This window comes from Fusarium phalaenopsidis (assembly GCF_050370095.1).
Source record: "Fusarium phalaenopsidis strain FUZ10S chromosome Unknown contig_32304, whole genome shotgun sequence".
Classification (NCBI taxonomy): Eukaryota; Fungi; Ascomycota; class Sordariomycetes; order Hypocreales; family Nectriaceae; genus Fusarium; species Fusarium phalaenopsidis.
The window spans coordinates 1,785,345-1,801,260 of NW_028145404.1; the positions used below are offsets into that span (position 1 = coordinate 1,785,345).

The 15,916-nt window shown below is 53.6% G+C and overlaps 5 protein-coding genes across 5 annotated transcripts; 2 read left to right on the forward strand and 3 right to left on the reverse strand.

Moving 5' to 3' along the window:
• Positions 1-1,413: 1,413 nt before the first annotated feature.
• LRP88_09853 (uncharacterized protein) lies at positions 1,414-2,494 on the forward strand (the record flags this gene model as incomplete). Its single annotated transcript, XM_083246329.1, has 3 exons — positions 1,414-1,628; positions 1,847-1,906; positions 1,993-2,494. The coding sequence occupies 3 exons, from the start codon at positions 1,414-1,416 to the stop codon at positions 2,492-2,494; spliced, it is 777 nt and encodes a 258-aa protein (XP_083097442.1).
• A 3,290-nt stretch (positions 2,495-5,784) lies between these two features.
• Positions 5,785-9,963, reverse strand: LRP88_09854 (aminophospholipid-translocating P4-type ATPase DRS2; the record flags this gene model as incomplete). The annotated part of the gene is made up of 3 exons (XM_083246330.1): positions 5,785-5,965; positions 6,015-6,682; positions 6,733-9,963. 3 exons carry the CDS (start codon positions 9,961-9,963, stop codon positions 5,785-5,787), a joined length of 4,080 nt encoding a protein of 1,359 aa, XP_083097443.1.
• A 1,934-nt stretch (positions 9,964-11,897) lies between these two features.
• On the reverse strand, positions 11,898-12,920 carry LRP88_09855 (alpha/beta hydrolase; the record flags this gene model as incomplete). Its single annotated transcript, XM_083246331.1, has 1 exon — positions 11,898-12,920. One exon carries the CDS (start codon positions 12,918-12,920, stop codon positions 11,898-11,900), a length of 1,023 nt encoding a protein of 340 aa, XP_083097444.1.
• Positions 12,921-13,817: 897 nt separating this feature from the next.
• Positions 13,818-14,895, reverse strand: LRP88_09856 (pinin family protein; the record flags this gene model as incomplete). Its single annotated transcript, XM_083246332.1, has 4 exons — positions 13,818-14,162; positions 14,210-14,278; positions 14,338-14,824; positions 14,879-14,895. 4 exons carry the CDS (start codon positions 14,893-14,895, stop codon positions 13,818-13,820), a joined length of 918 nt encoding a protein of 305 aa, XP_083097445.1.
• A 441-nt stretch (positions 14,896-15,336) lies between these two features.
• On the forward strand, positions 15,337-15,780 carry LRP88_09857 (PHF5 family protein; the record flags this gene model as incomplete). Its single annotated transcript, XM_083246333.1, has 3 exons — positions 15,337-15,353; positions 15,403-15,676; positions 15,739-15,780. The coding sequence occupies 3 exons, from the start codon at positions 15,337-15,339 to the stop codon at positions 15,778-15,780; spliced, it is 333 nt and encodes a 110-aa protein (XP_083097446.1).
• Positions 15,781-15,916: the final 136 nt, after the last annotated feature.

The window sequence follows — 15,916 nt, forward strand, 5'->3', positions numbered from 1 at the left end:
GGGCACCCTGAGAGGATCCTCGGCCCAACCCTGTCCCAGCTCTCGCGCAATCCGATAGTCGCAGCTCGCAGTGTCGATTGCGGCGGGTCATTGGCTGACTTGTTGCGGGCGTCCCATCTCCGCTTTCGGCTCCTCGCTCACTCACTCAATCACGACAACCTGTCGAGCGAGTCACCATCCCAGGTGACTGACAGGTGCCCCAGCTTGATACTTAAGACTCGCGTGCCCCGACTTCGCCTACCTTGAGTCTGGTTGCATTGAATCATCCAGAACGACGATTGCGTACCGCCATCACCATCACCAGAGGCATACAATAGAGACAATTCCTCTTCCCTCTTCTCCCTCGCTACAGCACCTTCGAACCTAGTCGTCCTGTCTCCACGCTCCCCCAGCGAACCAACATCACCAACCAGCGCTAACAAGAGCGCCCCTTTCGACTACCACCCGGCCCCGTCGCCTAAATTTCGACTTACACGACACTTGGACGTTCGGCCTCTTTTGGTCCCTGGCATTGTCCTTGCAACTCAACGCTTGAACAGTCCATACCGCTTCTTACGGCGGCCGAATCAGACATAGCTTGAGCCTCGTCTCCACGTTTGCGCATCTCTATTCTCGCCTGTGGTGCCTTAACGGCGACGCAAAGTCGAGTCTGTCTCTCGTGAAGTGGATTCGTTGTGAAGGAATTTTTCACTCATCGAGATCCGGGAGTTTAAAAAAGATCACCCACCGGGGCTTCCCCAAGTCGTTATTGAGCCTAAAACAACCCGTGCGACGATCCCGTCTTTTACTCGCCCATCTGGGATATCTCGCCGAACAAATCTTGCCCTACGTTTATTACTAAATTTTTTTGTCCGACTATCATATCTCTACCCTGAGGATCAATCAGTCCAACGTCTTTTCTACCCGTCCGTCTCGATCCGCAACCGTTCTCGGGGAATTTGTTGTCCTATCGTCCCTGCACGCGGCCCCGACCACAATTTGCCACCCCGAGTTACCCTGGCATCACACAATTCTCGAATTGTTCCAGACACGGACAAGGACAAGAAAATTTTTTTGCAACCATATCTTTGTTCCCCCCGTGCTCCCTTCTTTGATCAAATCAGGGAGAAAGGGGAAATCTGCAGTCTAGTGTCCACGATAAGGGCCCCCCCGCAGTCGAACCATCCGTTACTGGAGAGGCGGTTTCCCACCCGACCCCAGCGGCTCCAATTGCCCTAAAATTTGGTACCGTCCACTGGTTTACAGGCGGTACCAAGCCAAGTACCTTGTCGACCCTTCTCGTCGGCTATCCTTCACCGGGCCTCATATCATATCACCCTTCCCCCCCTCTCGATTGAGGTGTCGTCCTCTATCAGTCTCTCACTTCTCCTCTTCCTCAACACTTTCACACACACACACACACACACACACAAAATGCATCACAGCCGGAAAAAGTCTGGTCACGGCCTCCCCAACGCATCATCAACAGACGTGCGAAAGGCTGTCACAGCAACCGACCCTTCAAAGTATAAGCGGCCTGTCATGACTCGGCGACACACTCCGCAGAAACTCGGCCGAAGCCAGCGCGAACGTGAACGAGAGCGGACAGAGTCCTGGGAAGACGAGAGGGAGAGCTTCCCGCAGTTCTGGTACGTCTCACGTCATCCCAGGAATTTTCCTCGTCGTCGACTTTCCGGATTGGGTTCCTCCTCTGAGGGTTCCTTGCTTTTTGCCCTGGCAGTCGCAATGCCGTCATGCTCAGGAACCAAGCACAGCCCCTGGCATCAGAGAGAGCCCGAGGACCGGAGGGCGACGGGATTCGTTCTAGAAACCCCTCCAATGAGTGAGTTTGCTGACGATACGATAGCATGACGTGCGAAAAGCAATTCATCCCTCGCGATGACATGTTCCTGTACTGCTCCGACAGGTAGGTTACGAACCCACTCAGCGGTGGACCTCGATCCCCCCGTGAGTCCCGGACGATGCTAATTATGACTGCTACAGTTGTCGAAGGGTTGATCAGACTTCGACGTCACAACCAGCCTCGTCGGTCCGCCATTACGCGTCGGCCAACTATCCATTCTACACGGCGGGCAACCCCGAGCCCAAGGACATCATCCCGCGGGCATCGCCCTCGCGACCCAGCTCGATGCTGCTGAGCTCCCCACCGGCGACCCCAGGGGCCGGAGCGTCGGCTTACCAACACACTTCGGCCATCTCGGCGCTCCGGTCCCTCAACGTCCGGCCGCCTAGCCCTCCGTCCCCGACGGGCAGCTCGACCAACCTGTGGCCTTTTAGTCGCAGCGCAGCGACCAGCCCGCACAGCTCGTACGGGCGACCTTCTGCGGCGTACTTTTCCTCAACGTACGACGGCGGCTACTACGGCGCGGGTAGCGGCGCATACACCTACGATGTGACTTCGGCGGGAATGGACCGGCCTCTGCCTTCACGCCACCCTGGCACCTACTCTCGACCCAAGAGCATCGAGCTTGTGACACCCATGGTAGGCAGATGAGATGGACGCGAACCATGCTTCAACGTATGGCATCTTGAGCCGTCAGTCGGGGCCTGTCATCCGCAGCCATGGCAGCCTGCGTGAACGCCGTGAGGCTGGCAGCAGGCTGACTGGTGTGGTAGCACAGGCCGAGCTGAATGGCGGGAGATGGCCTGCGGGGGGGCTAGGCCAGTTGGTGAGCGTGTCACAACCGCGGCGCCGGGCAGACATGCGACGGGGATTGGGCGAGGCGGTCGGGGCAGGATTGATCACGATTGCAGGCCCTTTTGCGGGGTTTGCAAGTCGGGGTTACTGCACTGCGCTGCACTACACTGCATCCAAGTACAGGTACAGGCACGAGCAGGGGTTCAGCCAAGGCCCTTACTTGCTGGGTCCTCTTGTCTTGTCTTGTCCTGTCTTGTCTTTCTTTGCTCGCCTGTCCAATCTGGGAGGGAGCGAGACATGGCGCTGCCAGTTCCCGGTTCCTAGTTTTGTCGAGTTCCCACTTGGCACTGAAGGAAGCACAGCACGCGGTGCTCGAAGTGGGCTTGTTTTTTTATTCCACAATTTTCCTTCCTTTTTGTGTGTTTCGGTTGGCTTTTGGTGGTTCATGTTGTATCTTGGGAGGGGCTCTCTTGCTGACGGGACACTTCCCCGGCGCTCAAAAGTGTTTTTTTTTTTTTTTTTTTAATTCTTTCTTTTTTATCTCGCATCATCAGCATTCCACCATGATCATGTTGGAGCGGAGTTGGCCGGCACTTTTGTCATTTTTTTTCCCTTTCTATTATTATTCTTTTTTTTCTTGTCTGCTTGCCTGTCTTGTCGGGGACCATCGGTAATTTCGTTTGGCGATCCCCCGCTTCAGGCTCTGCAGGTCTTGTCTGTCCGTCTGCCTGTCCCCTGGCTACACACGCATCCCGTCACACAGACTATGTCGCCCCCTGGTCTGGCTCTTGCAGCCGGACAGACCAGGCCAGGCTACAGGGTCATGCCTCCCTGGACACTGCCACGAGCTAGTGTGGGAGTCGACGGTGGTCTTGGCCTGGGGAAAGGTCTCTTGTTCTTCCTTCCCCTGAGCTACGGATACCACCTCGCCTAGGTGCTTGAGCGGCATTCATGGGCACAGGCATGCATGGATGGACGGTCGACTGCATGGGACGGCACGGCATGATGTTGTTTATTAGAATTAGCATGAGCATAGCATAGCATCTGGTGGGCGGTTATCTCGGTGGCTGTATAATCTGTTGGACTCTCTGCATCGCATTTACTTACCTGTCTGCACTACGGAGTACTTTGTTACAACTCTACTCGATTCGTCTGGTCTGGTCTGGTTGGCATGGATCGTCAAATCACACCCCTCATCCTCCTCCTTCTCTTTCTCCGGTGGTCATTTCCTGTCTCATCACACACCCACAACAGACACCAACGAACCAGAACGAGTCATCTGTCTTGCTTTGATTGGACTTTTCTCTGGGAGGCATTCACTGATCGCCTTTTCTTGTGGCGCTTCAGCAGCAACATATTTCAAGCATTTTCTATCATTGACGAAAGGCATCCGTCTATTATGCCGACGCTCTTATGGGTTACGCATTATTGATTTACACGCATGGGAGGTTTCTTTGAGCGCATTTACACATACATCATACAAACATACAAACAAGATATACCTAGAAGCAAAGCATAGCATAACATAAGATAACATCATGATACACCGATAATTCATCATCATCGACGACGATTACCTCATTCTCTCACTCATCTTTTGCTCTCGCTTGTTGTTAATCAGCCAGCCACCCTCCATCACCGTCGCCGACCCCATGTTTTTTTCCCCTACCACCCCCGGATTTTCCCCAGATTTTCAACAAACCCTTCCGCATTCCCGCCCCCATGTCCCCCGAACCTGCCGCTACTTTACCCCGGACTCTTGTTGCTAGCCCACAGGGGGGATGAAAGGAGATGACGGAGGGACGGAAATGTGCAGGCGAGAAACATTTTTTTAATACCTTGTCAGACAAGAAAAAAAGACCAGTTCCTTGCGTCGTGGCGGCATGCACCTCGAGGGCGCGGACGCGGGGGAGGCGTCATGTGAGCAAGCACGAGGCGTTCCGGGGGGTTGAGGTGAGGGAAAATAGGGGGGGAGGGCCTGGTGATCTAATGGGGGCTGGTTTCAGAGCTGAACAGGAAGAAAGTGTGTGATTGTTCGCGTGATTTGGAGACGATGTGTTACTTGCATTGCGTGCGTTGCGTGGGATGTGAGCATCATTCATCATGTCGGTGATCAGCTTAGCGAGTCTTCTCCTCTCGTCTGGTGATACCGAGTATCTGGAACAAAGTAGATCACTACTCTGTTGATCCTACCCCTTCACCGACATCTATCTTATGAACGCCATGGGTGAAGATCCTCAAGACGGCAGTTGTTCCTTGGAATCAACCCCAAGTCCGCGGAGTAGAGAGATTGGTTACCCAGTGTCTCAGATCTCCTTGTTTTTTGGTCCGTGTGCGAGAGATCTGCTTGCGTTAGTTAGCCTGCCACCGGGGGGGGCTTTTCGTCTAGTCTAGATGTGGTTCATGCTTGGGAATCATTTACTCGAGGCCGGTTGTGTCGGGGTACTTGGTCTCGTTCTTTCAACTCCGTTGTCGACCTGTCTCTGCCATCTTGACTCTTGGTTGCCCCAAAGGGCATCAAAGCCACATTGCTAAACAGTACGGCCCATCTTCGTCATGAACAGAAACACCGTGTCTCTTCTCTGCTAACTGGTAATCTACCTCGACAATCAACCGACACCGCACGGCAAATACGCAAACGTAAGCTTCTATATATCAGCAAGGTTTGTCGAGAACAGTCAATTCAACATTCCCCCATCATGCAACAACCCCCATCCTACACAATACACAAGCAACACAATACATGACAATTCCCAGTTTCATACGGCATGAGCCTATACACTCCACTCCATCATCGCTTGATCTAGTTAACAGTATAATGCCTCCTCAAAGGAGACGAATCATGAGAATTCAGTCTGCCAGTAATAAAACCAAACCCTCCAAAAGCATGGCCATTGATACAGGGCAGAAACAAAAGCCACCACTCCCCCAAAGCAGCTTCAAACCGAGCAGCATCCAACTCCCCAAATAACAATGATAAAAAAGTTTCCCAATGGATTGTTTTGTATTTCGTCATGCGCGCAATAATCACGGAGTCTCAAAAAACGAACCCCTCCCCTCCCAAAACATCCGCGCCAGAAGATTTGACTCCTTTGATACACAATTCACACCAGCTTGTCTCTCCCACACAACGCTGGGGCTAGCGTCTACCTCCCGGATGGCCTTGAGCTGGCCATTTCTCCGTATCGTCCACGATGCTTTGTCGTGTCGTATGCCTGGAGCACACGCGTTTGACTCTCGTCTGCCTGCGAGAAGGCGTATCCGCGCTGCTTGCGCATGCGCTGTACTTGTCGCACCTTGCGAATAGCTTTTTGGAATTGTTCCATTCTGTGCCTTGTTAGCATCTGTAACCACAAGAGGAATACTCCCAATATACCTTGGTCGATAATCTTGAATGTTGTACTTTTGGATCTCCTGGATGTGATGATATGTCTGCGGCTTGTACATGCGCTTCGCATACTTCCACACAAAGTCACGCAGCAGACACATGACAGCCAGGTTGAGTGTCTGGAGCCAGAAGACGGGGTTGGCAAAGAGCTTGGGCACCACACCGTGGTACTCCTTTGAGACACCCGCCATCGGCGCTACGATACCGTACACGGCGATGAAGAGGTACCAGAACGCCATGCTGCCGGGGATGGCAATGACATGGTACTTGGTCCAGTTGCTGGTGACCAGAGCCGCCTTGCCGAGGACGGTGAGCAGAACAGCGCCGTATAAGGCCGTACCCCAGACCCAGTGCCCAGCAATCGTTCCGTCGTCAAGGATGAGGTCGCCGTACCAGAAGAGCTCTCCCCAGATGTAGAGCACGATGGAGTGGTAGATGGCGTTGCCGATCCACTGCGAGAACACCTTAAACTTGAAAAAGTAGTTCTGCTGGCCCATGCCGTATAGCTGGGGGTATCGATCTAGCAGACGCGCCGAGATGAACTGGTCCAGGATACCGAGCACAAGGGGTGGTAGGACAGTGTAGAAGACGTTGTAGAAGGACAGCGTCCAAGATTCGTAAATAACCTGACCAGAAAAGACGTTTTGGAACGTGTACTGCGTAAGAGGTTAGCCATGCTCTCTCTTTCACTCTCATCTTTACTTACCCAGAACTGTGTCATATACAAGGTAATGTTCTTGTAGAACGAGAACAGAATCGTCTTACTGACACGTTGATAACTCCAAGCACCGTGAACCAGAAGAAGCTTTCGAAGATACCTGAACTGAGCGATGGCCACGTCGGCACTTCGCGCAGCTTGGAGACCTTCCTCACCACTAATACCGATACCAATATGGGCAGCCTGAATCATCGAGACGTCGTTTGCTCCGTCGCCGATAGCGAGGAGAATCGACTCCTTCTGATACTTCTTGACCAGCTTGACAACCAGTGCTTTCTGGAGGGGAGACACACGGCAGCAAATGACGGCCTTGCACATGACGGCAAGATCCAAGAAGAGCTTTTCCAAGTCCTTTTCGAGCGCATACGTGAGAGATTTTCCGTCAATGATCAGGGCCAGCGTTTCCGTCTCGATTGTGCCGTCTCCTTGTGTCCGAATAGCGTCCATCTTCTTCTGAATATTGTCTCGCGTGGCGGCTGCTGTCTCTTCGTTCACGATCAAGAGCATCATGTCCTCGCTGAGGAGCTTGCAACTCATACCGATGTTGATGGCGGTTTCTTGTCGATCTCCGGTCAAAACCCAGACCTTGATGTTGGCCTGCTGCAGCGTGTGGATGGTCTCAGGGACGCCGTCTTGGAGTCGATCCTCGATAGCGGTTGCGCCGAGCAGGAAAAAGTCCTTCTCGATAATCTCAGAAGCCTTGTCCACCTCGTCAGCACGGTTTCCTCCAACCGTCATCTGAGCCGCGTCGTAAATCTTGAACCACTCCTGGAACTCCTGTTCCGGCACCTCTCGCATAGCCAAGCACAGAGTTCGCAGGCCTTCCGATGCATACTCCTCGAGATGTCGGAGAGTCACCTCAACATGGGGATTTTGATCGTTGAGACGTTCCAGAATGACCGTGTCAGCGCCCTTGCAGTAGCATCGAATCTTGCCATCGGGGCATCGATAGATGGTCGACATTCGCTTTCGAGTAGAGTTGAATTCGCACACAGCAAGAAGCTCATACTCGAATTCCTGGCCGTTAGCCTCAATCAGAACAGACTTGGGCTTTCGAGCAGTGAACTTGTAGCCAAGCTCCACGGCACCAGCAACAAGAGCACCTTCATCCGGAGAAGCAGCCTGGTATTTGATATTACCCTTCTCGTCCATTTCGGGAATGACGGTATGGCAGGTTGCGAGCAGGGACAAGAAGTGATCGATGGCAGGCGCCGTCTCGTGTCCGTCCTTGAGATTGGACTTGAGAGCTTTGTAATCGAAAAGTCCGACTTCAACACCGTCTATCGTGGTTGGGCGGCGATCCTCGGGCACGTCGTCGGCGTATTGAACGCCAGCAATCGAGCACTGCTTGAACTCCATCTGGTTGCAAGTAAGGGTTCCCGTCTTGTCCGAAAAGACATATTCGACCATTCCAAGCTCTTCCACCAAACTCGAGGTTCGACAGGTCGCAGGAGTGTCCGTCTTGTCGTAGTACATGTCCAGATCATCGTTGATGAGAATTCCGTGCCAGTACTTGACCAGCTCCACAGTGACGAAGAGCGAGATGGGAACCAAAGCCGAAAACAGGACCCAGTATGTGACCATGTCCTTGAAGAACGTCTTGACGACATCTGCAGCGGTGCTTGTTGAGTCCAGGTAAAGATATGAGAGCGCAGGGCCATCCACCTTTCGCTGAACCAAGTCTCCCACGGTACTCACGATACTCAGCACCAGCAGAATACCAACCAGCAACAAGACCAGCCAGTTCAGCTTCCTCTCAACCTTTGTGCGCTTGATAGGAGCGGCAGTGGCGTTTCGCATAAGCTTCGTCTCGTGACCGGTAAAGACAACGACACCGTGAACCCAGGGCGTATTTCGCAGTGTAGCGCCTCTCAGAAGTAGTTGTTCCGGGTTAAGAGCAAGCTCCTTCTCTCCCCCACCGGTCTGCATCGTCAAGGTCGCCTCATATGTGTACAGGCTACTGTTGGGCTGCTCCGACTTGATTCTGCCGCCCAGCCTACTGAGCTCGCTCGGCGAGACCATGGTGGAGGTCTCTGGAAGGGCCTGCTTGATCTTGAGATTCGTCTCACCGTCGAGGTTGGCCGTCTCAATGTAGCAAAGGCCTTCGGGTTCTGAACTAGCGAGAAGAACCAGATCAGCCGGGAAAGGCTCCTCCGATTCCACCCTGATAATATCTCCAACAGCAACATTGATCCATTTCGTCTCCTGAAAGGTCGAGCCACGGAGAACCTGCGCCTTGGCTGTGTTGAGGGCATTGTCGGCTTGTTTTCTCCGGTAATCCTCCACCAATTCCTTTCCGGCAGAGATGATGAGCACCACGATGAGGGGCGCAATGGTTGTGTACGGGTTTGTGGGTGACAGATTGGGAATCTGCTGAAGCGCGGCTGTGAACAAGAAGAAGATGTTTGCGAATTTTGAGAATTGTTCAAACAGGAACTTGGGGAGGAAGGTCGCAACGTTGTACTTTGCCGTCGAGATGTGGTTGTCGACGTACTTGTTGGCAACGTTGGCGGGCGGGTTGTTGAGATAGATGAGTCGGGGGCCCAGAGTCGAGGGGTCGGGCTTGGATCGTCCAAAGCCAAACTTGAAGTTGCCCATGTCGAAGCCCTTCTTCTGAGCTTGATGCTGCTGAGAGCTCCCACCGACAGAATCGCCTCGCTCATGGCCCGGTTCTGTCAGAGGCAGATCCATCTCCGAGTATCCTTGGCCCATACCCAGCTTGTTCTTGACCCTCCCAAAGAAGCCTCCGCCTAAGCTCAAGACGCTGTTCCTATTCCGCGCCGTGTTCCTGCCCAGGCCCGGTGTGCTCTCATCAGCTCTTGCGCTGCCCTGGTGGTAATATGAATCTCCATCGGCAGGATAATCGTCAAAATCGTCAGCGTAGCGCTGGTAGTTACCCAGCTCCGACGTCTGGCTGTATTGCCGCGTCAGGTACGGGCTGTTACCCGAGCCCGCTCCGGGCACGTCCAAACCACCACCAGGCCGTGAGGCTGCATGCCGGTTCGCATCTCGAGCGCCGACAAAGTCATCGTAGGACACCGAGGTCCGTCCTTGGGGATCTTGGTTCTGTTCGTGAAATCGCATAAGGTCGTCATCATTGAGGGTGGAGCGCTGACCACCGCTGTAGACGGGTTGGTCATTGTCGAGGTCGAGCAGGAGATTGTCGTTAATATTCGAGGAACCTCCGTCGAAGCCTCCTCCAGGCGGTCGCCCAGCCATGGCGGCGGACAATTCAGGGTCAGACTATCGGTTCGCGAAAGCGACGGTCGGCATGCGGAATCGTCGGGACGGTTTATTCGCGATGGGATAATCGATTCGGTGGGAGTAGAAGGAGAGGAAGGATGTTCGTGACGTCGGTTGGCGGATGCAGTGGTGTCGCTGCGCTGCGCTGGCTGTGAAAGATGGAGGTCGGGCAGTGCGGAAGGATGCCAAGCAACAAAGCTGACGGCAGTCGATGGATGGGATGGATCAAAGCAACGAATGGAGGCGCCCCTGTCGCGGTGTCTGTGGTTTGCTCTCAGTGGGTGGATGTCAGGTCAGGGTAGGTCCCGTCAGCAACACTGAGCACACTTTGCACAGGTCCAGTCTAGCTGCGACTCTTTGCGATGGATGTGATGGATGCGGATGATGTTGTTGGCTTGCACTGCACAGCACAAGCACAAGCACAGCCTCCTTTTACCAGGCGCAAGCTTTGGGCGAAGACGGATTCTGGACTCCAGCGGCTGGAGGCCGTGCAGCGGCGGGTGTGGGACGTCGACTGAGCCTCAAGGGACTTGGTGTGGCCAGCTTGCAGGCGGTGATTGGCCAGAAGACGCCAGGAGAGCTCTGGGAGCTGGATGTTTCAGCGAAGCAGACAGTAACAAAAAATTTTGGAAGACTTGGTTTGCTACAATAACAATCTTCAAAGCTTGCTGAAAAGGGAAATTGATCAGAAATAGGAGGATAGAAATTTTCACAATGCAACACGAGCGGGATTAGGTGTCGCCCGTGGGATGGGATTGAATTGGTGAATGAGAGTTTCGGGTTCTGGGGGGGCTGGCGCGGTAGGTCAGATTTGCAGGCGGGCTGTCCTGTCACTGTCCAGAGGGTACAGGCCGTCGTCGCAGGTTCACAGTGCTAGAATATGGAATGGAGGGGCCTGGAGGGACTCAGGGATGGACTGAGGTGGATATGGATAGGAGCAAGAGGAGGATCAACAGCAGCAATTCCACTTCAACTGCAAGGATCTGGCCGAATCATGTCCCAATTCCACCCCGCGCAGCAGTTGGTCCTCTTCGTTTCCATTCATTCATCCACACATCCATCCTCTCAAAGGGGGCTTGAGCGGCGGTGGCAGGCTGAGCATCTCGTCGTTCGTATGGGATGTGTTGCTATTCGTGGCCATGGATCCCAGGGTCGTCAGCATTGGAGAGCACCCTAATAAAGCCCGCCACGCAAGAAAACGCCAGGGGACGTAATTGCGGAGGGGACGAGAGGGTCCCAGCATTTCAATGTATCGATCGTTTCCTCATCGGATCCACCCGAGGTACCCTGTCACGCAATTTTACTTGGTGACGCTACCTTCGTTTAACTGTCAGTTTGGGCCAAAAGTACCTCCTTCGATGGATGGGAAACCAGAAACGCCCCAATCCCCTGGGAGGGACGTCGTCACCTCGCAACGTACTACCTCGATCCATCCATTGCCAATGTCATGGTAGGTATCCGGATGCCTCTTATGGACAGGCAGACGTTTCTATTGCTTTTCCAACATGGCCAAGCTTTCTCTTCATCTTAGATCTGTAGTAAGCTCGCAAACCAACCATCTCAAAGTAAGCTCATGTCATGTAGGCACGGGGTGAGTGGTTGGGATCGGGGTCCTGTCCATGTCAGCAATGGAGCGCTGTATTAGTCGAGCAAGCTTTGTTCTAAACCAGCCAAGAATTCACTTGCCAGTATCTGATAACGTCAAATCAATACATACATCGTTTGAAACTCTTTCCGATACGTCAGCAGTCAGATAACTTTGCCGTATTCTAACTCGCATCCGGCATGTGCCCAACACACCACTTATTCCAACAACCTCCAATATTCACATTCACTCTAAGAAAGAGAGCCAATGCTTGAAAAGCTGTCATTCATCGTACATCAAGTCATATCCCTACACTATCCCACGCTCACAGAGATGCCTTCGATGCCCCGTTGAGCACCCCATTCGCCCACTTGGCAATCTGCCCATTGACATCCTCAGCCGCCTGCCACAGCGCCCAGTGAGACGCCTTCACCTCTCCTCGGGTCAGGTTGTCGAAATGCTTGTCCATGCCCAGGGACATGGCCGGCGGCAGTGCCGCATCCTCCGTCGCCGTGATGAACAGCGCCGGCATCGCAAACTTGTGCCCCGCCTTGGCAATCTCGACCTCGTCCCCTTGGTTGAGCTCCCGCATCCGGTACCAGTTCAGCGGGCCGCGCAGCTCGGGGCTCCCCCGTGCCACGTACTGCTCTGTGTAGTACTCGAACTCTTCCTCTGACAGTAGCTTCGACGGCTCGAGGAGGGGGAGGTTGTCGAACAGGATACCATCCTTGGTGCTGAACCCCCACTCTCCGTTTGGCCCGCGGCCGCCGTACAGGCCGTTCAGGAACTGGCGCACCTTGTCCTTTCCTTGGATGCGGTCCTGGACGTCAGGGCCGGCAAACTGAAGCTGGTAGGTAAAGTTGAGCAGGTGGCCGCTGGCGATGATCTTCTCGAGCGGGATGAAAGTCTCGGATGGCGGGTGGTAAGGCGTGCAGACGCTGAAGACGCCCTTGATCAGCTCGGGCTGCCACATGGCGATCCTCCAGACGAGCGCACCGCCCCAGTCGTGGCCGCCGAGGATGATTTGTCCTTCTCCAACAAACTTATGAGCCAGCTCCTTGATGTCTGCCGCTAGATTCTTATAGGTGTATTCCTTCAGAGACTCAGGCGCATCGGTCCCGCCATAACCCAGCATGTCAGGGACAACAACTCGGAAGCCCAGGGACATAAAGTAAGGAACCTGGTAACGCCATCCGAAGCCAAGGTCCGGGAAGCCGTGGACAAGAACTAGGGTTGCCACGGGAGTCTTCTCAGGCTCTCCGACAATGTACTTGTAAGTCTTGCCCCGGATCTCTGCCGTCTCGGCCTTGACACGAGGGTCATTTGGCACGAGCTTATCAGGCGCCATGGCTGGATATGTTGGCTGTGTGTTTGCGAGATTGCGAGGTGTGTAGTTGTGTGGGTTGATGAACTATGATGACGTCGTTAGTTGTATGTCGACAAAGGTAGTCCACGACGTTGGACTGAACAAATATTTATAGACTGGATTATGCTTGGAGAGAAAACAATCCAGTCCGCAACCTCGGGGCCATCGTCTCTTTATAGATTCTGTCCGTCTGTATGGACTCCATCTCTCACCTATGAGACGCGACTCGCACCCAGGATGCCCCTTCAAGATCATCAATGCGACCCGGAAAACTCAATTAGAAACGGGCTCACTAATCACTCACCGCAAAAGGGCCGTTCAAAGAAATAATCCAAGCTCGCAAAGTCCCCAACGTTCCTCGGACTTCGCGGACCTAGGTTCCTCTCCAAGACTCCAAAACCTGTAGGGTGGGGTGGTGTCCAAGGTGCCGAGGCACGGCCGGACAAGACTTCCTGATAGCGACGTCAGGCCCGGGCCCGACGGCGACTTTGCTGGCCGTGTCACGTCGGTGAGATGTCGCCCGCTGAAACGTGCATTGTAGTTCCCGCTTGCTTGCATGGCAATGGCTAAGCACATGGCGAAAGCACGGTCATGAGTGAGGGAGCGAACCGCCGAGATCACCAATGAAAGGTCAAAGAGAACTGAGCGCGGTATCGAGTCAAATTGGTATCTGATGCTGATGATAAATCCCAAAGTAGAAGCGCCCTCATGATGCCCACTTCCATGAAATGCACGTCGTTCTCCGACATCAAAGATGCATCTCATGACACCAAGCTAGAACACCTTGCATCCCACCAAATGATTGCAGAAGTACAGCAATAGAAATAGGGAATAATCCTGCTAAATCATGGCTGGCGAGATGATATAACAACCCCCAGATTAGTAAATCACCATGTCCTCTTCAGCCTCCTCCAACACATCTGCCGACTCATCATGATGATGGTGATGGTTATGATGATGATGATGCTCCTTCTCTGGAGCTCGCCCTGAATGTTCTGAGCCGTTCGTACTCCTCGCCTTGTCGACTGAAGTCTCACTCGCGGGTGCTGGAACAGGTGCTGTGACTGGAGAAGACGATCGCCTGTCTCGACCGCTGTCCTTTGCATGTCGCTCTTTCCTGGCCGCGAAGGCTTCCAGTTGCCGCGCTATTGTGGCCTTGGCTTGCCCGACTTGGTTGTCTATCTCGTTTTCTTGCTCTTCTGTAAGCTTCCAAGGTAGATAATACTAACATCGTCAGCACTAGCAAAGAGTCAATCATTCGCCCAACTCACTATTCGCGGATGTGCCGTTGTCCGCAAGTACCGGGCCGTCACCAGCATCTTGGAGTGTTTGTTCCGCATCTGTATCCCGCGTCAGCGCCTGTATGCCAACACGTACTCGGCTTCTGCCTTTGACATACCACCTGCTCATCGAAAACAATCTGCTCAGCCATCCGAATCCCGGTGAGCCGTGCCCTATTCTCGTCACGCGCCCTGTCATCTTCGAGCTTCTGTTTCTGGAGCCTCTCCTGTTGCCGTCGTTCAATCTCCAGACGACGCTTCTGTTGTGAACTGCCTGTTGTCTGACTCAGGGTGCTCAGGAGTCCCCCAAACAGTCGCTTTCCGCGCTTCTTTTCCTCTTGCGTCGCCAGCCTACGGCGATCAGCATCGATGGCTACAGAGCTGTTGTGGGACTCTCGGCGACTTTGTGAGGACCCTCTCCTTGGTCGCTCGTCGGTTGCTTCGCGGAAATGATCATCACGCCTGATGCGCTTGGCGGAGCCTTCCTCCTCGTCGGTTGATGCCCTTCTCTTCAACGCTTCTTTCTCCGGAGTATTTTGACGGTCATGGACTGGCGCATCCGTATTGGTATCGGTGTTGGGTTGCACATCGTCCAATGGACGAACTCTGCGATATAGTTAGCGCTCTGTACCGAGGCAGCAGGTCTCGAGTTTAACGTACTCAGCATCAGTGGCCATTCTCGATATGATCACGTATTTGAGTAAATCGCATCATACAGCATCTCAACAACTGAAAACAGTATGGCGAGCTGTTAAGTACAGCTTGAGGCACGGACGTTGAGGCGTAGATAAGGAGGATGGATGGTTGATGGATCCCTTGTCGAGGCTGAAGAAGGTGGGACTGACAATGAGCAAATGTCGAGGAATCTGGCGTCGAGAGTGGCACCAGCCACAAGCGCCCCGCCTCGGCCGCCTGGAGTGTGGCGTCCTGATTGGCCCTCGCATTCGAAACAGGCAGAAGACCGCGGCAAGGCTGAGAAATCTCCAGCGCTACACTCACCTCTTCAACCTCCAGCTCTGCGACCTCTCCCTCTTCTTGTCTCTGATTCACCACCACAAGACTTCTCAAACAAAGAGGCCTGTTAATTTCTCGTGAAATTCATCGCGGCATTCTTCACCATGTCTCGTCATCATCCGTAAGTTCAACGCGCTCCCTCCAACTCAACTTAACTGACCTTTCCTCAGCGATCTCGTCATGTGCCGCAAGCAGGCCGGCATCGCCATCGGCCGCCTCTGCGACAAGTGCGACGGCAAATGTCCCGTATGCGATTCTTACGTGCGGCCCACGACCCTTGTGCGCATCTGCGACGAGTGCAGCTTCGGCAACTACCAGAACAAGTGCGTCGTGTGCGGCGGTGAGGGCATCTCGGATGCCTTTTACTGCTTCGAGTGCACGCGTCTCGAGAAGGATCGCGACGGCTGTCCGAAGATTATAAACCTTGGAAGTTCCAGAACAGATGTGAGTAGAAGGATTCTTAAGTCATCATTAGGCTTCGGGTCACTGACTTGTGTGTCCTCCAGTTATTCTACCAAAAGAAAACGAATCGTACAACGCAATATTAACCAATCGGTGGCCCGGGTTGGGCCGTGGATTGCGGTGTTTTGTGGATAAAATCAAGCCAAGCTTCTAAACATGGCATCGCTGGTGTTATGGGCGTTATCAAGGATGGGAAAATGCGGTTTTTGGATCAAGTTGGTC